This window comes from Mustela nigripes, chromosome 5 (assembly GCF_022355385.1).
Source record: "Mustela nigripes isolate SB6536 chromosome 5, MUSNIG.SB6536, whole genome shotgun sequence".
NCBI lineage: Eukaryota > Metazoa > Chordata > Mammalia > Carnivora > Mustelidae > Mustela > Mustela nigripes.
In genome coordinates this window covers 128301004-128322854 of record NC_081561.1, presented here as the reverse complement: position 1 = coordinate 128322854, position 21851 = coordinate 128301004, and the positions used below count along the sequence as shown (strand labels likewise).

The 21851-nt window shown below is 46.2% G+C and overlaps 1 protein-coding gene across 3 annotated transcripts; it reads left to right on the top strand.

Moving 5' to 3' along the window:
* Positions 1 to 1543: 1543 nt before the first annotated feature.
* On the top strand, positions 1544 to 21369 carry DDO (D-aspartate oxidase). 3 transcript variants are annotated; one of them, XM_059399271.1, is made up of 5 exons: positions 1544 to 1624; positions 3441 to 3616; positions 6676 to 6784; positions 10740 to 10916; positions 19692 to 21369. In XM_059399271.1, exons 2-5 carry the CDS (start codon positions 3445 to 3447, stop codon positions 20251 to 20253), a joined length of 1020 nt encoding a protein of 339 aa, XP_059255254.1. In that variant the 5' UTR covers positions 1544 to 1624; positions 3441 to 3444; the 3' UTR covers positions 20254 to 21369. The 3 variants fall into 3 exon arrangements, with proteins under 3 accessions (XP_059255254.1, XP_059255255.1, XP_059255256.1); XM_059399272.1 differs by lacking the exons at positions 3441 to 3616; positions 6676 to 6784 and having other exon boundaries at positions 1546 to 1624; XM_059399273.1 differs by lacking the exons at positions 1544 to 1624; positions 6676 to 6784 and having other exon boundaries at positions 3530 to 3616.
* Positions 21370 to 21851: the final 482 nt, after the last annotated feature.

Genomic DNA, 21851 nt, shown 5'->3' with positions numbered 1-21851 from the left:
ATTTCTAAATGTTTCCTCTTCTTGCTTTCAGAGGAAAATGGAGTCCTGCCCTGGGCGGGGATTAAGAAGCCTTCTCAGGTATCCTCCATGGCTGCCATTGCTTTGAAAATGGTGGCCTCCATCTTGACCAGACGTCACACTCTGCTCTCGCATACCTCCCCATGGACACACACGCTGTTTCCTCAGCTCTCTTCAAACATCCTGCCTCTGTGACTTTGCTCGCCCTCTCCTCCCTCTAGATAATTCTCTCCCTCCTCTTCTTCGTCCATCCACATCCCTCTGATTCTTTGAAACTTTCCTCATTTCCCATCGTCCCTCCTGGACTGGCCATGTGGGTCCACCACGCTTCCCTCTCTCTGAGCCCCCACAGCACCTACAGTAACCACTACGTATCAGAGGACTGTCTTACTCTCCCTCGTTTCCTTTCTTGAGGGAGAAAACATCAGTTTAGAAATCCTTAAATCTCTCGTAGTCCCTGCAGCGTGCTTCGGACAGAGTGAGTGCTCCATGCATGTTCATTAATTTTATAGCAAGTGCTCGATAAAATACATATGCCACACTCACAAAGAATGTTATAGATTTTAACTCAGCAGATGCTTACAATAACTTGTAAGAGGAATTAGCTCACTCCCAATTTTCAAAGGGGGAAATTGAAACTTAGAAATTAGGTGACTTGCTCAGGTAAAGCAGACAGGTCTCGATGCCCAAGTGTGCACTTTGATTAAGACCTTGAGCCTTGGAGTCTGACACTCAGACTGGGCTTTGCTATGTAGGAGAAATTGGGCTCTTCCTTATGCTCTTAGAGCCTCAACTTACCCATGTATAGAATGGGGATAATCATAGTATCTCACTACCTCGGAAGGTAGTTGTGCTATATGATGTCGTACGTGCACGTAACCCATGATTAATGTTAAATACATATTAGTTATGATATTATTATTACTTTGGTTCCTCTGACTGCTTCCCGGTCAACAACCTCTTGACTGTCAAGTGCCTACCACATGGTGGACACTCAACAAATACTTGAATCTGTGGGCTAAAGAATCATTTGGTTTTTATCCTCGATTATCTCCTGAGTAATTTTTCCAACTGCAATCGGGTCATCTTCTTAGATGATCCACAACATTATTCTACCCTCACCCTACCCCCACTCCTGCCAAAACCCGCTGACCCAGAAGAGACAAATGAGGCAACCAGTGTGGCTTCTGGCCAGAACTTGCTGGAAGTTGGACAGGTTCACCTGTTATTTACCATGCCTACAAATCAGCTGGAGAAGTCCCAGACTGGTGGCAAGACAGGGGGGTTTGTAAACTAGAAAGAGGAGAGCTGCTGAGGGTGGACCAGCCCCCAGGGGTTCGGCAGAGCCTCAGTTCCACGGAGCTTACAGAATGAAGTTAATCCCTCCTTTCTCCAGGGAAATAAGTTACAGAGACACGGGGGGGGGGGGGGGGGTTATGGGCCAATGGAGAGGAAGATTAGAGAGAATGTCCTTAATAAACTCCCCAATGGGAAGCAGTTTTACTTTCCCTCTGTCTCTCAGGGCACTAGACCAACCACTCACTGGGAAAACAAGTGTTGGTGCCAGGGCCTTCTGTGGACTCCCAGACCGCTTTCTCACAGACAGGTACTCGAATCCTTCCGTTTGCAGCTCGGGGGTCATTCTGTTACGTGCTCTGGGGGTTTGGGACTGTCTTAATCGGATCAGGTGACTGTGATTCTCAAGTCATTGGGCCAGGATGTACCCACCTGGCTGGCTCAATTTCTCCTCTCTGGCAGCTGGCTGTTCTCAGCCATGTTACTTTCCCTCTCAACTTAATTTATTAGAGCTATTTTGAGAAAGTTGCTGGGCAGGGGAGCCTGCGAAAAAGGAAAGTCAGCAAGGGCATATGCGGGGCTATGCTCTTCCAGCTTGCCCCGCCTCCACTGGTCTCTCCCTTGTCCCAGACCCTTCCCTCTGTCCTGGCAATCCTGTTCCTTCTCAGCTAGCCCACCTGTTGGGGAGGAAGCAGATTAACTAATGGTTGAGGAAATGCATGTACTGCTTGAGAAATAGAAAAAGCACACCTTAAACCTCACTGGAGGACCTTATATGATCCTGGAGCCAGAGCCCATCAGAACTGGAGGAAACCACCGACAGCTGAGCCCCGCCATGTTGGCCCCACTCACGGGAGAACTGCCCAATGCCCTCCCGGGGAAAGGTGAATTTTATGGGCAGGTGGCCATGATTTGAACCACGGGAACTGATGCCCTGCCTACTGCTGACTGGACAGGAAAGGGCAGATGTGCCAAGAGGCACGTTTCTAGGCCAGCTTAGCCCAGTGAGCTCCCCTGGTGCTAGAACGTGGATAACAATGACAGTGAGCACCTGGAACCACCGCATTTTCTCTCTCTGGAGTTTCAGCCCAAGACCTACAGAGAGAGGGGGTGGGGAACGAAAATAGAAAGACAAGCAGGAGAGCAGCAGTGGTTGGGGAGGCTGACAGCCGGAGAGGCTCAGTGGGCTCCTGCTGCTCAACGGTGAGGAGGGGGTGGGTGTCGGGCCCTCAACCACCCTTTTGTTCTCACGCTGGGTACCTGCCTCAGGCTCCTGGAGGTCCGCCTCCTGCATTTCCATGCCAGAGCTGCCTTTGTGCGATAACCTCTGTGGGTCTTTCTTTTTTCCAACCCAAAGGAGCTAATAAAGAATTCACATGACCTGGTTTGCTGATGAGGGAGTTGAGGCTAGGAGGTAGGAAGACATGGGTTGCCCACGCCCCCCCCCCCAACAAATCCAGGCTCCTTTTCGAGAAAGTCTACCCTCAGAGGGTGGGGTTTCAGGCACAGGGGTTGGGGGGCGGGGTGACACGGGCGGCCGGTGGGAAAGCAGTGGCAGAGGCAGGGAAGGGAGACGAGCGTTGGTTTCCAGTTAGAGGGGCAGGAGGGGGAAGGAGTGAGTTTCAATTGTTCAGACTTTTGTCTTGTCGTTGTAACTAAAAACCAGTTTGTAAAGAGCTGAGTTCTAAAGTTGCCCCATGGGTCCTGTCCTCTCAGTGGCCACTCCTCAGGAGGTTTCTGGGAATAGAGAGGGTATCTCTGCTCCTCTTGGCTACCTTGCAAACCTGACCAGCCTTCCCTAGGCTGCGCCCACAGGAGAAGCGGCTTAGGAAAGGAGCTGAGTGAGTAGAAATCTGCCCCCAGATGCAAACCCATTTACCTGTCATGTGCTCTAAAGGCCACTTCAGGCTGATGTCTAAAACTCCATCGAGACTTTGTTGCCCAATACCCCAACATCTACCAGAAAGAGCTTATGGAGGGGCTCTCTTTAACCCATGAGAACTGCTGATGGGATAGACCTTATTTGGAGAAACTGTGGACCTAAGGAAGGAGTCATCAGGGCCAGGCTTTGAACTGGATGGAAGAACACTTAACCGAGCTTTCTAGCTCACACTCTCTCCTCCCAGGCCCATGGACCCAGTACGGATCGCAGTTGTGGGGGCAGGCGTGGTGGGGCTCTCTACCGCCCTGTGCGTTTCCAAGCTGGTCCCGGGATGCTCCATTACAGTCCTGTCAGACAAGTTCTCTCCTGATACCACGAGCGATGTGGCAGCCGGCATGCTTATCCCTCATGTCGATGCAGGTAAGAGAGGGATTTTAGCTCCTCTGTCAGATATGATAGACGTTAGGAGGCTCTGAGTGGAATTCTGTAGACTAGGACCACTGGATGTGCATGTCCCTATAATGCTCAATTTTAACATCTTATTGGTTCCTCTGTTAGGAATGCTTGAGTTACACTGCAGGACAAACATAGCCTCCAAGTCTTAGCAGCTTAAAAAACAAAGCTTCGTCTCTGGCTCAGACTGTGTCTACTGAGCATCAACAAGGGCTCTGCTCATCACCTTGGGACCTAAGGGGCTGGGTAGCTGCTGTCTTGGATGTCGTCAGGACCTGTGTCTGGGGGGAGACAGTTTTGAGGGGTGGGCAGGGTCTCACCCTAGCAACGAAAGGCTCTGGACAGGAAGCAACTTTCATCCCTTCTGATGACAGGTCATTGGCCAGCACTAGTCACCTGCCCCCACCTCTCTGAAGGTGGCCAGAAAGTCTATTTCTCTAAGGCTCCCAGAAAGGAGCCAGCCAGAAGTATTTGGAGAAGAGCACTCATGACTACCACAGCTGGTAACTCCGAGGCTTATTTGTAATGGGACTAAAACTATCCCCAGTTCTTGTTCCTCTTCCTCTTCTTCAATTTATTTATTTGACAGAGAGACAGCGAGAGAGGGAACACAAGCAAGGGGAGTAGGAGAGGAAGAAGAAGGCCTCCCACTGAGCAGAAAGCCGGAGGCAGGGCTCAATCCCAGGACCCTGGGATCATGACCTGTGCCAAAGGCAGACACTCAAGGGCTGAGCCACCCAACTGCCCCTAAAACTACCTCGCTTCTTAGCCAGTATACAAACAGTCCGTTGTATGTATTCAGGCCTACAGATGCCTTGATTTTTTTTTAAACACATTCACATATCCGTTCCATTCTGTGTTCTGCACATGAAACAGAAGAAGGGAAACAGCATTAAATAGAAACCAAAATCATTTTGCAGCCAATGACGCTTATACTCACCATCTCCACTTCCTCATTTCTACCCTCCTTTAATTTTAGCTTTTATTTATTTATTTTTTGTAAAATCAGAGTTACACGTGCATGGGAATACGCTCAGGAACCTGGAGTGCTTTGCAGAATGCGAGTTCACACTTTCTGAGCACCTTTCCTGCCACCAGAGTTCTTGTGTCCATTGTCCAGGAGCCCCTTGGCTTGCACCAGGCCTGGGCGAGCAGTCAGAAGGCTGAATGGGAGTCATGGAATCATCGGTAGAGGAGGCTCATCTAAGAGTCCATGCGGGCCGTGGAGGCCTGAGCTCACCCCTTGGCTGGGTGGTTGCGGGCCCCTGGATCAGAGGGCGCTTCTCCCTGGTGCTTCCGGATAAGGACCTCAGTCTTCTCTTTGGGCTTCTTTCAGACCAGTCCCAGCGATACTTCTGTGCTCATAAATGTCAGTTCCATCTAGGAACAACATCGGCTGCTGGGGGATTAATGAGTTCCTACATGGAAATTGGTTAGAACAGCACCTGGAAGTGCTGTAGCAATGATTGCCATTACTACCACTGCTCCAGCTGCAGTTTTCTCTTACCAGCCCTTGAACGTGACTTAGATCGCCAGGCTGGCCTGCATTGTCCGCCGCTGAATTGCAATCGTCCATTCTCTGGGGATGACTCCTGTAGCATGTGAAGTGCAGCCACTGTTTTGTTGTTAAGGATTGAAATGGGATCAAGGGGATGCGTTTCAATACAGCCCCAGACACCGGCTTGGACTGTTGGGGTATAATTTGTGCAAGGCCTAGTTTAGCTCTTTTTACAGCTTATGATTCCTCTCTTATTTCCAAGCCAGTGGCCCAGGCTGCCACTTTGGAAGACTGTGTTGAGTTCACATGGGCTGTGTTTAAAGACGACAGCACAGATCTACTATTAAAGACATATTTATTGGCACTCTGATAAGAGAATTGTTATAAAACTCTGCTACCTGAGATGGCCGCATTGACCTGGAGACTTTGGGGGAGCAAGATGGCTCCGCAGGCCTTTTCATCTCTACCGTGAACTCTAGGGGCATCTCTCCAAGCAGAGCCTACCCAGCGTCCTCTCTGCCTCAGTTCCCTGGCCTCCCCTGTGGCTCCTGCCGTCGCGGCCCCTCAGGATTATTGTTCCTCAGACCCTAGCCTGACCTTGGATTCTCCCTCATAACCTTCCCTAGGGATCAGATGTCCCAATTCTTCACCCCGTTTGGATTTGTCAGCACCCCCAGATTGTGCTCGCTCTCTATGCCTACACTGGACCCTATTATTTGGGGGCTTGAACCATAACCCTTATTTCTTCTCTGTTAGTATCTGGGTCCAGTCTCTTGTGTTCTGGCAGGGACGATGCCTGGCTGACAGGGAGCACTGATCCATAGGACTCTGCCAGGGAGGTGGTGCCTCGTGTGCTCCCTGCATGCCCTACTGACCTGGGGAATGCTACCCTAAACTATCATGTGGTTCCAGGGAGTGGAGGGGGATGGAGGAATGGCAGCCTAGGATGGAACTGCAGCAAGTCCTTCCTGAGGAGCTCAGCTCCATAATGCTGACCTTGTCTCCTTGCATCAGAGGGTAAGGACCCTGGGCTTCCTATTGATGTGTAGTCTGTTCTCTGTTCTGGTTGCCTTGGGCCCCACAGATTTTTCCCTTATTACCCACCATGTTTTTAGACCCCAGGAAAGAGGTTCTAGGTTCTTTCTTCTATTGTCTCAACTGTGTGGCCATCTGGGTATACCTCCCTCAGCCTGAACTAACTTCTGCTCAGATTGGCTATGGACCTGTCAAGGTCTGGAATATATCTAGGGCCAAAGACCACCTTCCAGATGGCTCCTATGTCAGATTTTGTTCTGATCGGCCACTTCACCCTCTGATGATTAATCTTTACATGAACAGGAGTCAACAGCTGGTGTCAACATTCGATACTCTGGTTGCTAATGGATTCTCGACCCCAATGTGGTGCCTTATCTAAATGTTCCTCCCTGCCTCTGTATTTTCTCCCAGTGTCTAGGAAGGGGCTAGTTGGGAGCATGGTCATCATCACCACTTCCTTTCTGCCCTGCTTTGCTTTCCCCCGTGGTTACAGACGCACCCATTGCCAAGCAGAAGCAGTGGTTTAGAGAGACCTTTGACCACCTCTTTGCAATTGCCAATTCTGCAGAAGCTGAAGATGCTGGTGTTCACCTGGTATCTGGGTAAGAGAGGAAATTTGAAGTTATTTTAGAATTTAGAATGATCTTAGTGGACTTGAGAATTCATCTTGAAATATTGTTGAGCATCTGCTGAGAGGAGGACTGAACTGGATGTGGGAGGATTTTGAAGAACATTCTAGGCGTTACTCCCAAGAACTCAAGAAAGACAAGTTATTAGTACATTAATCATATATCATATATTAGTATATATAGTATTAGACTTCTAAAAAGTAGATTTTTAAAATTTATTTTTAGAGTGAGAGAGGGTGAGTGACTGAGCAGGAGGAGGGACAGAGGCAGAAGAAGAGAGAGGATCCCAAGTAGACTCTGCACTGAGCACAGAGCTGAATGCCAGACCCGATCCCATGCCCCTGAGCTGAAGTCAAGAGCTGGTCGCCTAACCAACTGAGCCACCCAGGCCCCTTATAGTATTAGACTTTTAAACAACTGTTACAGTTTCTTGTCACAAATACTACTTTGGGTTTCCTCAGGTATTATGCAGTGATTTTCAAATATGGCTTAAAAAACTTGGGGTGCCTGGGTGGCTCAGTCATTGGGCGTCTTCCTTTGGCTCGGGTCATGATCCCAGAGTCCTGGGATCGAGTCCCACATTGGGCTCCCTGCTCCACGGGGAACCTGCCTCTCACTCTCCCACTCCCTTTGCTGTGTTCTCTCTCTCGCTGTGTCTCTCTCTGTCAAATAAATAAATAAAATCTTAAAAACAAAAACAAAACTTATAGCAAGTAAATACCGAACTTGGGCTATGTGGGGATCCTGTGGCTGATGGAAAGCCAACAGGTGTGATATTGGAGAATGAGATGTCCCAAAAAAGGAAATATTGTTGGTAACTAAAGTTATCTTTTAAAGTGGCATTTAGGAGGCATATTTTTGAAATGGTTAGGACATTTTTATTTGATTCTTTCTTTCTTTCTTTTTTTTTTTTTTTTAGAGAGAGAGAGAGTACCTGAACAGTGTTGGGTGGGTTGGGGAGGGGCAGAGAGAGAGTGTGAGAGAGAGAATCTTAAGCCGCCTCCACACCCAGCATGGGGCCAGATGCAGGACTTGATCTCATGACCCTGAGATCATGACCTGAGCTGAAACCAAGAGTCGTACACTTAACCGACTGAGCCACCCAGGCGCCCTCTGTTTGATTCTCAATATCTTCAGGATATGCATAATTCAGGAGACATGCATAATTACATGAACAACTTAAAAGAATCCTTTTTGGCATTTCTAGTGTGGATTAGCACCTAGAATATGATAACATCTTGCTATAGCTTCTTAAAAAGAGATCACTAACCATTCTTTCACTTCTAATTTATGTCTTTAATTTATGACATAACACATATATCCTCTGTGATGTCCTATGTGCTAACACAGTAATACCCCATAGCTTCCTGAAGAGCAGAGGGATGCTTGCTTTTTACTAAGTTCTCAAAACTGCTGCATCTTTTGTGAAGTTTAGAAAAGCCTGCCCTCTCTCCTCTGTGATCAGGCTGTCGCTGACATTCTCTGCCAGTGAACACCCCCCCTTCAGGCCGATTTCTGCCCTTTTCCTCTTCTTGCCCCCCCCCCCCCACCATCATGACTGGCGTCGACGCCCCTCATTTCCCACAGTCGAAACAAGCAGCAACTTTTACTTCCTTTCGACCTCCTGAAGATGAATTGATACTGTAACTCCAAATCCAGCTGATGAATCGCATAGAAAAATTGTTCTCCTTGATTTATGGCCACAATTTGTTTTTGTCCAAAACCCATGTGACATATTTAACTCACAAACTTTGTCTCTAAGTAATTTTTGAAAACAGTTGCGTCTAAAATGCAAATGTCCTTTCAAGACTGAGATTTTGTCGCCGTCGATGGTATTAAGAAGAATGTACCTCTACCTGGTCTGAAAGAGAGTTATTTATTTCTCTCACATGAGTGATCTTGTTGCACTTGCTTACCAAAAAAAACAAAAAACAAAAAACAACAACAACAAAAAAAACCACCACAAACCAACAACAACAACAACACAGATTTGAATCAGTCAAGTGAAGAGATAAGGGCACAAATGATGTCCAGAGCATCTTTAGCATAAGTGTGTAGCCTCATTCATTATTCATCTATGTATTTCTTCAAAACACTCTATTCAGCATTCACCAGTATAGCACTCTCTTCAGTATTAGTGATAGAATAAGGAGCCATTTAATACACACTGCTTGGCATATAGTAAATGCTCAATAAATGTATGTTGAATGAATTGTTGAGAAAAAAAAAGACACAGTCCTGCCCTCCCATAGCTTATGGTCTGTCCTAAGTCTAACTAATTGCAAATAAGACCCGAGTTACCAAGGAAAGAATGTAGGGTCCTATGGAAGTGTATCACTGGAGAATAAACTTGCTCCGGGAAGTTTGAGAAGCCACCTGGAACACAGTGATGTTTCAACAGAGACCATCTGGATGAGTGTAGGTTAGTCTGGTGACACTGCAGAAGTGAAAGGAGGGGGCAGAGACAGGGTCAGGATCACAAGGGGCGTCATTGCAGGTAGAAGGAAGAGCGTTCACAGAGACCTGAGTCTAGGACAACTGTGGTGTGTTGAAGGAACTGAAAAACCACCAGGGTAATGGGAAGCCATTGAGATTTTACACATTGAAATGTTTATCATGTTTATGTGTGAAAACTATCCCTCCTGTAGCCTGGAAAGAGAGACGGTGGTACAACCCTTTAGGTGTTGACCGTGGGGACAGAGAGTAGATGGATTTGAGAAATGCTGAGAAAGAGAGTTGATGGGACTTGAGATTTGGCAGTTGATGGCATGTGGATGGGGGGGGAGAGAGAAAGTCAACATGGGTCTGGGTCTGGTTGTGGAGCTCAGGAGAGAAGAGAGGGCTGGAGCTGTAGCCCCCTGAGCGTCTGGCGTGTAGATGATGGTGAAGATATGGAAGGGGCCATCTAGCCGAGGGAGAGTGTGCAGAATGAGACAGCAAGAAGGCCCAGCATGGAGCCCTGCAGCAAACAGCGTTCACACCTTCCCTGGGCGCTCTTTAAATGAACTACTTAGAGACGTATGGATTCTGGTGTGTGAATGATCACATCATGAGCTACTATGTACAGCACTCAAGCGATTTTCCTTGCTATTTTAGAGTAGCCATGATTTAAAACCCTTATATCTATTGATGAAAACAACCCAAGACTTGCAAATCCAAACACGTGCCTAGCATCTCTTAGTAGCATTCTTGCCAGCTTGTTAACAACCAGTATCATTCCGGCCTCATCCACCCTGGCTGTGCTGGTGGCCCGACGGTAACTGGGCTCCTCCTGATGACTCAGCATGAGGGGATGACCCACAACTTACCCCATAATGCACACTCAGCCTCCTGTTCACCCATGATGGCTCGCTCCAATTTAGATATTTTGTTCAGAATGGAGGGCAACCTTTAAGCTTCTGATGGATGCTTGCAACTTACATAAAATGTACTACAAGATACCAAAACCTTTCCTCAAAAGTGCATAGTCACAAGTCAATAAAGAAAGTCTGAGAGGAGTTTTTAGAAAAAAAGAGTTAAGTCCAATTTTTAAAACACAGCTTTTTAAACATCTTATCCCCCCCGCCCAGTCATGAACATTTCAAACATAGCTGCTAAATTATCCGAACCCAAGAGAATGGAAGAGTAGATCTTTTTCTTTTTAGGGGGATAGGAAGTGTGTTTTTATATATTTATTTTTAAATATTTTATTTATTTATTTGAGAGAGCACAAGCAGGGGAGAGGGGTAGAAGGAGAAACAGACTCCCCGCTGAGCAGGGAGCCCGAAGCAAGGCTTGATCCCAGGACCCTGGGAGCATGACCAGAGCCGACTGAACCACCCAGGTGCCCCAGAAAGTGTGTTTTTTAAAATGCTTTAAAAAATGTGGAGGTTCACGGGAAACATATTTCACAAAATTTCAGGAAATTTTTTCCACTTATGTTTTTCAGTTGGCAAATATTTCGGAGCGTTCCTACGGAGGAAGTGCCATTCTGGGCTGATGTGGTTCTGGGGTTTCGAAAGATGACCGAGGCTGAGCTGAAGAAATTCCCCCAGCATGTGTTTGGTCACGCTTTCACGACTCTGAAATGTGAAAGCCCTACTTACCTCCCGTGGTTGGAGAAGAGGTCAGTTGAAATGGCTCCTTGCTGCTTCCTTTATCTGTCCTAGCCATAAATAATTTCGTAGCTTCTCATACAATAGAGAGGAAAAATTCCCTGTTGGGCCCCCAGAGGTCTTCTGCCATGTGTCCTGTTCACTGCTCACAATGGCCAGGGCTGGGTCGAACGATCTGAAGACGGTGTGTGTGTTGCGAGCAGTAAGGGACACTACGCCGCTAGTAACACATTCATCTTCTTCTACCTCGTGGTGCCGGATTCTTCTTCAGGCTGTATGATTTATTGGTCCCCCGCCCACCAGTAAGTAAAACCCACTCACTGACACAGTATCTGAGATTTCCTCATTTGTAAAATGGAGACATTTGGAGAGTAGCTTCCGGCTATAGAATTAGATGATTTGCTCCAGTTCTTTAGATGGAGAATCTTAAGCTTATTATAAATTGTTTTTGAAATTTTTGTTCTCATTAGTGTTGAAAAAAATCGCTCTCTTTTTCTCTTTGTCATAATTAAGACATCTATACCTAAGGCGTCTTATCTTATCTAGATTAGGTAAATGCTTCCTTACCAAGTTCAGTCCAAAATACCTTGAACTTGCATTTTGGCTTGGTTTTCGGGACTTCTTGATCCCACTTAGTTATGAAATACATCAAGAGTTTCTTTATTTGCAACGCATCAATAAATCTCCCTTTAGTTTAGTCTGGAAATTATAAGTATATCTAGGGTTGAGACACATTGGCCCTTTCAGTCCCCAAATCTGTATATATGGTAGATAAATAGGGACAAGGTGAATTATTTGTAAACGTTGGAAAAATGACTCAAGATAAGCAGTGGCAACGATGATCTGGTCCCAGGTATGATCTATAGGATGACTGATTTCCACATTCATGAATCCCACAATTCTGTGTTCAACATCTATGCCTGAACTCGGCACTGTGTTAGAAGCTGGTCCCCCTCCAAAAAGACTTTTGCACATTAGCTTTAACTCTCATTCATGATTCTTGACTTGATCACTACTATAATGTTTGCCAAGTGATCATTTCATTTCTTAAAATATTTCATTTATTTACTCAAGGCAGGAGGAACTAGAGGGGAAAGAAGGGGGTTGTGGAGAGGGAAGGGGAAAATATCTTTTTTTTTAAATTTTATTTTTAAATTTTTTATAAACATATAATTATATAATAGCTCCAGGGGTATAGGTCTGTGAATTGCCAGGTTTACACACTTCACAGCACTCACCATAGCACATACCCCCCACAATGTCCATAACCCAACCACCCTCTCCCAAACCCCCTACCCCCAGCAACCCTCAGTTTGTTTTGTGAGATTAAGAGTCACTTATGGTTTGTCTCCCTCCTGATCCCATCTTGTTTCACTCATTCTTCTCCTACCCCCCATGTTGCATCTCCACTTCCTCATATCAGGGAGATCATATGATAGTTGTCTTTCTCCGCTTGACTTATTTCGCTAAGCATGATACGCTCTAGTTCCATCCACGTTGTCACAAATGGCAAGATTTCACATCTTTTGATGGCTGCATAGTATTCCATTGTGTATATATACCACATCTTCTTTATCCACTCATCTGTTGATGGACATCTAGGTTCTTTCCGTAGTTTGGCTATTGTAGACATTGCTGCTATAAATATTCAGGTGCATGTGCCCCTTTGGATGACTACGTTAGTATCTTTAGGGTAAATACCCAGTAGTGCAATTGCTTGGTCGTAGGGTAGTTCTATTTTCAACATTTTGAGGAACCTCCAAGCTGTCTTCCAGAGTGGTCGCACCAGCTTGCATTTCCACCAACAGTGTAGGAGGGTTCGGAAGGGGAAAGAATCTTAAGCAGGCTCCCTGGATGCAGGGCTTGATCTCACGACCCATGGGATCATGACCTGAGCTGAATGAAACCAAGAGTCAGAGGCCTAACGGACTGAGCCACCTCAGGTGCCCTGCCAAGTGATAAATTTCCAACTCCTTCCACATTTAGTTTGCTTTCTACTATAAGGAAAACTCCCCTCCCCCATATTTATTCAGTTACTTATTTATGTCAGTATGGGCTCGGGGATTCCTATTTTACTCAATGAATTATAATCTATTACTCTTATTATTTATTTTGATGTTCAAATTGCCCAAGATTTGGCCAGTGAGAGCCCCTTCAAGCAGCTCTTATGTCTTTTTGACATTTCTGCATCTCTCTCTCTCTTTAGCACTTTCTTACTTTCGGGCACAACAGCATTCCACACACTCCAATTTTGAAAAGAAAAATGATTTCTTTTCATGAATATTTCTTTCCATCTTTTCCTTAAAACCAACCTGATGCAATGCTACATTTTAAATGTATATATTCAAAGCAGAAATAAACTGCCTTTACTCTGTCTCCCTTCTACTTCCCTTCGTACCCTGAAGTTTCCTTCTGTTGTGATTTTGGAATGTAGAGAACACACCCAACATCTGACCCTCCTCTACCACATCCAGCCTGGACAAGAACACATACAGGAGCCCATATGGTATGTGTACATATTTAAATGTTCCAAACCAAGCTAACAAACCATTAAATAAAATATCATTTATCCCTTTACTTTAACAACTAATGTGCAACCACCCAAAGGTCAAGTTTACATATAGCCATCTTGGATTCTCAGGAGTGCTGCACAGTAACATGGTGGCAGGGGATACTAGGTGCATGCCATGAGACACCCTAGTCCATATTTTCAAGCTCACTTTGCGCCAATAGCTGTCCTTTGGCTACCTCTTGGGCAAGGGTGCACGAAGTGACATGATCTACCTCTCAGAGGAAGACGATGCAGACCCTGGAAGTAGGGGGAAAATATGGGGACCGTGGGTTCCCAGCTCATGGACTGGTTGTGAAGGAGGGGGGCGCTTGCTGGGTCCATTCCTTGGCCCCACATTCTAATTTCTCATGCATAGCGGGAGAAGATCCAGAGTGGGGTCCTCTAAGCGGCCCAGTGGAAGGGAGGCACAGCTCAGATTAGCCAGGGTAAGTTCTAAGTCCTAGAAAGAGTCTTGAGCTTATGGTAATCACGTGTGTGTGTGTGTGTGTGTGTGTGTGTGTGCATGTCCGTGTAGTTTCTCCTAACATTTCAATGAAGCATTGGATATAAAGTCTAGACAGAAAACCTAAACAGAAATTTTTCCTGGAAGAGAGGGCACATTGCTTTCATTTTGTTTTGAGAGATGAATAGTCAATAAGGCCCTTAGAAGATGAAGAGTTTTGGGGGCAGAGGAAGCATGAGGGTCCAGGCTACCTGAACAGGTGACGTTGCTACGGGAGGGGGCCAGGGCAGGGAAGCCAGCGTCACCCACAGTGTATGTGTCCCTTCTCTGAGGAGTCTTCCTAAGCCTCCCAGTTGGCCTGGGGCTGCCCTGGGCAGTAGGAAGCTTCCCCCTCTGTGGGGGAGGGGCACCCCCAGGCTGACAGTGAGGGAGGGCCAGTCCCCAGCGTGGCCCTCATCCCAGCTGCCCTCCCACTCTGGCTGAGAATAAATGTCTTAGCTCTGGGAGCCACCCCCAACCACTTTCCTACGGAAACAAATATTACCTGAATGATTTGTTCTACCTGCTTCTAAAGTATCACCTTATGGAAAACAGGCCCCTTATTTCCAAAATTACCTTATTTTCAGGACTAATTTCTAACTGTGGGATGAAGACCTGGAGAAATCCTGCTACTTCCTCATTAGCTGGAGGCCTGCTGTCAGCATGTCAGTCTACTTAAAATAACCTGGAGTCAAGTGGTACTTTGTGCCTGTGGGAGCCACCTCCTGGCAGTAGTGCCATTGGCCTGATGACCAGTCAGCTAGGGTTCATGCCTTGGAGCACGCTGCTTCCTGTCTGTTTTTAGGGGATAGAGTCAGGGGGAAGAGGCCTGAGGGGCTGCTCTTTCCCCCGCTAGAGTCCTGGGTAGGTCTTCGTCAGTCCATTTGTTTGAAAGACATGGCCGCCATGATAGTGGGCTGGGACATGGGTGCTTCAGACAGAGAGCACACACACCCTTGTCCCACCACCACCCTTCCATCTTTTCAGCACTGTCTTGTGCCCCTGATACCTTCCTCTTCCTCCTGCTCCCTGCCCACCACCCAAGCGAGGTCTACACAGACAGCACACAGGGCCTCCTCTCTGTGGACATTAGGTGTCTTCTTCTCTTCCCTCAGGGCCTGACATCTGGCAGGAAAGCCAACATGGAAGAGGAAGAGAGCGACATTGTCTCCTCTCCTCCTAAGGGAGGCTTTGTAGGGCTGGGACTCCTCCATGCCCAAGGCAAGCCTATCAGGCAAGGATTTCAAGCCAAATGAGAGGCAGAGTGGCATTGTGCTGAGGGAGTGGGACCCATGGGGCTCACTCCGTGGGCTGCATCTGCTCTTCTCCACCGGGGCGAACCCAGCTGGGAAGCCACACAATCTTTGCTTGTTCCTCACACCCAGGGTCTGTTGTGTTGCTTCCTACACCCCTTCCATACAATGTGAGTGTTCAGCCTACAGTGTTCTGACTCAAAAACAGGCTTTTCATTCAGCAAGCCACACAAAAATGTCTCCAACCTCAGCTCTAACCTTCTGAAATAATATAAACTTCTAGGAAAGACCAAAAAAAAAAAAAGTTTTTAACCACAATTGAGATCTTTAGCTTTTTTCAAAGAACAGAAGGGACCATCCCCCTCTCAAAAAAGAAAAAAAAAAAAAAAGCGATGCCCAACAATAACCAGAACAAGAAAAAAGAACAAAAACCCCTCAGAGGTTTAATGAGCCATACAGATCATATTTTATATCCTCAGCCGGTGGAGTCATATTCTGCTGCTTTTCACTTGCCCTGTCCAGGAAATGAATCATAGAGGCAGTAAGTCAACCGAGCCTGTCTCTTTGCCAGACATCCTACCTAAATATATCATCCTGGCTGGATCAGAATCATCCTGCCTGCATCCGGAAAGCTGGATGCCTCATTTCTGTGCTAGGGACCCTGTAACTTCGGTACATTGCTTTCTTTAGAAGCCATGCTTTATACTGTGGCCCTGATAAGGTCCGCACTGACCAGAGCACTGATCATACTAATCTTCTCTCTGTATTTCCTTTCCACTGGTACAACAATGCCTCATAGTTACTTTCCTTGTCTCCCATCTCCTATAGCTTCTGTTCTCCCATGTGGCCTCACTCACAGCAGTGCCTCAAAAAACAAACAAACAAAAAAAAAACAAAAACCCCCCCAAAACTCATGTGGCTCCCTTAGGAGTTGGACAGAAATATGGATCATACATCAGGAACATGACAGATTGACCCTGTGCAGTGTCGTAGCCTTAAGGGTTCCCCCTGGGGCTTCAGTAGCTATCCTAAGGCAGCTCCACGGGTGACCTGTTCCTTGAAACTCCACCCACTGGTCTGACTCGGGGTGCCCAGGGGCTCCCCTTCAGGACCACTCTGCCCATAGAAACCCTGAGCCTCATCCACACAAGGAACCAGAGAACGCTGTACCCCTGAATGGAACTGAGAGACGTTCAATGAACTTGAATACAAGTTCATGGAGTGGTCAGAGCAGGGATGGATATTTTGAGAAGTGGGGAATAGAAAGCAGTTGATTTTATTAGAATATGCATTAGATTTATTAGAATATGCAAATAGGAAATGACTAAGGAATATGGCCATCAGATGATATCATGTTTCCAGCACAAAATTAGACTTTATATAAAATGAAAGAAATCCCATGTATCATTTTTTTTAAGATTTTATTTATTTATTTGACAGAGAGAAATCACAAGTAGATGGAGAGGCAGGCAGAGAGAGAGAGGGAAGCAGGCTCCCCGCTGAGCAGAGAGTCCGATGCGGGACTCCATCCAAGGACCCTGAGATCATGACCTGAACTGAAGGCAGCGGCTCAACCCACTGAGCCACCCAGGCGCTCCAATCCCATGTATTCTTCACCCAGATTCCCTAACTCTTAAACTTACCATATTTCTTTATCCTTTTATCTCCAAATATATGTCTTTTTTTTTGAACCATTTGAGAGTAAGCTGCAGATGTGATGCCCCATTGCCCCAAATACTGAATATATATTTCTTAAACCAAAGGCCATTCTTTTATATAACTAAGGTCAGAATTAGGGCATTAAATTAACATGGGTACATTTCTGAAATCTATAGACCTAAGTCAGATTTTGCCAATTGTCCCAATAATATACATTATAGCAAAAGAAAATCCAGGATCATATATCATATGTTGCAAAAACAAATATATATATGTTTTATATATTTATATCTATGTATATATATGTGTCTGTGTGTATATATGATATATACGTTCATTAGAAGCAAGTGACTAGGTTTAGCCAACATTCAAGGGGAGGGGAATTAGGCTTCAGCCTGGAAGGGTTCAAAGAATTTGTGGATATATTTTGAAAATATCACCATTGACCTTCTGAATACAAATTATTTACCACATCCAAATTATGCATATATATGTAAATGTATATATGTATATTTTAAATCTAAGTATTATAAGCTATTTTAGGTATAACCATACTCAGTGTCAAAGCAGCCTCATCCCTCCTACTAGAGCTCACAGAGCCCTGTCTTCTGTCTTTCCCTGTGTCCCCTTTCCCCCAGGAAGTCTCCACACTGAACCCAACGCCCCCTCCCTATTTCTTTTTTTTTTTCTTACTCTTTTTTTTTTTTTTTTAGATTTTGTTTATTTGACAGAGAAAGAGAGAGCACAAGTAGGCAGAGTGGCAAGCAGAGGGAGAAAGAGAAACAGGCTTCCCACTAAGCAGGGAGCCCAAAGCAGGGCTCAATCCCAAGACCCAGGGATCATGACCTGATCCAAAGGCAGATGCCCAATGGACTGAGACACCCAGGCACCCCACTCCTTATTTCATGCTGCCCAGGATTATTCCTCTCTTACATGGCTTAGTCTGTGCTGTGTGATGGGAGTTGGGGTACAGGATGCCTCTAGTCCTATGAGAAGGGAGAGGATGAGGGGACTCCCCTTTGCTTCTGGGATGTGGAGTATGGGCGTGTGTGTGTGTGTGTGTGTAAAGAAGAGCTTCGTGGAACTCCATCCCTCTCAGGGCCACACCTGCTCAATTCCCCTCTTGCTGAACACCCCCCACACACCCCAATTGAATGCATCAGGCTGATATGGTCTTTCAGAGGGCTGACTTTTAGGCTTGGTGAAAATGGGCACTTGGGTTTTAACGTGATGGCCAGGAGACACTGGTCTGGCGCTATTTAGTGAACTCAACTTCTTGAGTTTCCCGTCCCCACATTTCCTCAGGGGAGGTTGGGACAACGCATTCTCCCTATCTAGAATGAGGTCTTGCTCAGTTGCAGGAAACCTTATGGGGCAAGTCACCAAGCTTATACCCCCAACCATGTCATTCAAAACCCTCAGAATAAAATAACTACTACATATGGTTGTACAAGTGCTTGGTCAACCAACATGCAGCTTCCGGTATGGTTTCCTCCTACACCCTGCTGCTCACCGACACATTGCCCATGGGATAACAAGAGTGAATGGGCATCACACGAGGTTGTATTGCAACAGTGCAAGGATGACAGGTCCCTGGCACATTCAGTAAGTTCCCTCCTGGGGTCAAGGCCAGGGAGGTACTCAGCACCCTGCTGTGGGGGAAGAAGGGGGTGCTGGGGGATAAGGGGGTGTTTCCAGTCGCTTTGATGATTTCAGAAGTCTCCAGGGAGAGAGTGGACTTTCATCAGTAGCAACCAGTGGGGGACCCTTGAGAAGGACATTTGCATTTGTTGAATTCATGCATAATCTTTACAAAAACCTGCGGACTTACAACATTCTTATCGGTAGGTGACAGTTGAGGAAACAAGTTCAGTGCAGTCAAGTCCTCAGGCTGGTAAAATTCTTTTATTTCTCTGAATTAGGAGAATAACTCTGAGTTTTAATTAGAAGAGTTGGAACCCAGAGCACAGTGTTAACTAAGTAACATGCGGAATCCACAATGTGTTAAAAGCAAAACCAAGATAATGTTCAAATAATAATCAATGTAAAACATTTTCTGAAGACCAAATGTCATTCTTACAGGCTATTAAACCATTGAATGTGAGTGATAGATGGGTGTAGGGAGCAGGCAAACCCGGATTGCATTTTAGAGTAGCATAGCAGCTATGAGGGTGGATGGGGCTCCATCCCAGGACCCTGAGGTCACAACCCCAGTGGAAACCAGGAGTCCCACACCCAACCTACTGAGCCACCCAGGTGCCCCCAGCCATTTCTTTTTGTTATGGATGTACTTGGTCCAAAATATCATTATCAACAGCAACTGTCAGTCCATCAGCTGCAAATACTTTGCATTTGTCTCGTGCAAACATTCCTGTGGTAGACATAAAATGGGTGGTGTGACTCCTGTTCCAAACATCTCATTACGGAGACCAGAACAATGCAAAGGAACTTGCACGAGTTCACAACACGAGACAACATGTCTCAGGCTTCAAATTTAGGTTCTAAATAGAGGGCATAAAAAGAAAAGGTTAGGGGATTTAAAATATGAATTGATTTAGTGTTTATTGAGCAGCTAGTATGATATAGGAACTTTATAAAACACCAAAAGGTACAAGACATTTCTTTTGTTTTGAATCTTTGAAACAGGTTTCCATTTAGCTTCCAGTTTAGGAATCTCTAGTTTCCAAGGATGCGGGGCAGCTGATGGCTAGAATTTGGATCGCTCGGACCCTGGCCACGGTGGTCTTGTCCATCATTTCCCATGAGGGCTTGCACAGGAAGCCACTGAGTCTCCCCTAACAGTCTCTCTCATTCTTCCCAGGTTAAAAGGAAGTGGGGTCCCGATACTCACCCGACGAATAGGAGACTTGTGGGAACTCCATCCGTCCTTCGACATCGTGATCAACTGCTCAGGCCTTGGAAGCAGACAGCTAGCAGGAGACTCGAAGCTGTTCCCAGTGCGGGGCCAAGTGCTCAGAGTTCAGGCTCCCTGGGTGAAGCATTTCATCCGGGACGGGAATGGGCTGACATATATTTATCCTGGCATAGCCAACGTAATCCTGGGAGGAACGAGGCAGAAAGGAGACTGGAATCTGTCCCCAGATGCAGAAATGAGCAGAGATATTTTTTCCCGTTGTTGTGCTCTTGAGCCGTCCCTCCGTGGAGCCTGCCACATCAGGGAGAAGGTGGGCTTAAGGCCCTTCCGGCCAGGCTTGCGGCTGCAGACAGAGCTCCTCGCCCAGGATGGTAGGAGGCTGCCCGTGGTCCACCACTACGGCCACGGGAGCGGGGGCATCTCCGTGCACTGGGGCACTGCTCTGGAGGCCGCCAGGCTGGTGGGGGAGTGTGTCCGAGCCCTCAGGAGTCCCAAGTCAAAGCTGTAGGTCACATGCAAATGGCCCCGGAGACTATGATCAAAATACGATCTAGGCAGCACAACTGATTCCACTAACTTCTCCATTGCATGAAAGTTTAGTTAGTGGTATCCTTCTTTTCAAAATGGGAAATGATGCAATATGAAGCCCTAGTAGCCTTAGGACTAGTTCTAACCTAATCTAGGACCGATGCATAACTAGGCTGAAGTCCAGTTCTAATGACATAGGGCACAAAACTATTTTTGTTAAAAATACTTGTGGGAGAGTAAGATTTCTTCTAGATCCGGTGTTCAAAGCTCTGTGCTAATTTACACTGATGCTAGAACGATAAGGATTTTGACATCTTTTGGCTAATAAATCCACAGCGAGAGATGATGTATGGAAAACACTTAACTCACTGTTAGTCACAGTTTGCAGGCTGTGCTCAAGGGAGCATTATAATCCCTTTAAATAAAATACACGGTGATCACGCAACACAGGCTTATTACACTTAATAGAAGACAAAGCATGATTCCTCCAAGTACTAATGGCAACCTCTTCCTCCTCTCAGCTGGTCATGGTGGTTAGAAGACAGGGATGGGGCGGTGGGTGGCTTAGTGGGTTAAGCCTCTGCCTTTGGCTCAGGTCATGATCTCAGGGTCCTGGGATCGAGCCCTGCATCAGGCTCTCTGCTCAGCAGGGAGCCTGCTTCCCCCTCTCACTCTGCCTGCCTCTCTGCCTACTTGTGATCTCTCTCTCTGTCAAATAAATAAATAAAATCTTAAAAAAAAAAAGAAGAAGAAGAAGACAGGGACGAAGTTGCCTATGGACAGAGCGTCAACTCAGTAACTGTCTGGGGTCAGTCCCCAAGGGCCGTACTCTCCATTACCACAAGCACTCGCTTGTAGCGTGATTGACTTTGCCTAAGCGTTTTTGAAGATTGAGTAGCAAGCAGGTGCAGCCAAAGAGCTAATTTGCTGATTAGGAAAGAACAATCATTCCGAATGAAATATATCCAAAGAGTTTTCTGCAAGTTGTTAAAACAAAACAAAACAAAAAAACCTACCGGGAATGAGGGAGAAATGTGTTATGGTAAAAATGAGTTTGGGAATCGCTGAAATAAATTGATCTAACCTGGTTTCCTGACTCAGGTTTGCTCAGAGTTATTCTGTTCTTGTGTATCGTGAATGCTCAGGAGGGTTTTGGCTTTAGAGAAGGGTGAAGAAGATGCCATTCACTGAGGTAAGGACGCTTTGCAGAACTAGCTGTAATTTTAATTTTCGTTTTAGTTTTAATTTTGGCAGGAGATGGCTTGTGTTTACTGATAATAAGTTCTATTTTGGACATCCTGGGGTTGTGGCGGTGTGGGGGAGAGTGTGAGGTTGGAAATGAGGAGTTGGGAAAGAGAAGGCCCCCAGCATAGCTTCATTTTATTGTTTTGTTCCCTGAGGTTTTGCATAAGGTTTTTAAAAAGAGAACACTTGGCTGGAAGAGGGAGAGAGAGAGAGAGAAGAGAATGAGAGAGAGAGAGAGAGAGAAAAAAGCAGTGCACTAGATGCTCTGAATTTTCTTCTCGAATTAAAACTCCTCCCGTGAGCGTCTTCCCCGAAGGTTCCCACCAGGGGGTG

Coding starts and splice junctions, on each gene's coding strand:
- DDO (XM_059399271.1), top strand. CDS start 3,445: ATGGACCCAGTACGGATCGCAGTTGTGGGGGCAGGCGTGGTGGGGCTC. Junction 6,785..10,739: donor GGTGTTCACCTGGTATCTGG/GTAAGAGAGGAA, acceptor TATGTTTTTCAG/TTGGCAAATATTTCGGAGCG. Junction 10,917..19,691: donor CTCCCGTGGTTGGAGAAGAG/GTCAGTTGAAAT, acceptor CATTCTTCCCAG/GTTAAAAGGAAGTGGGGTCC.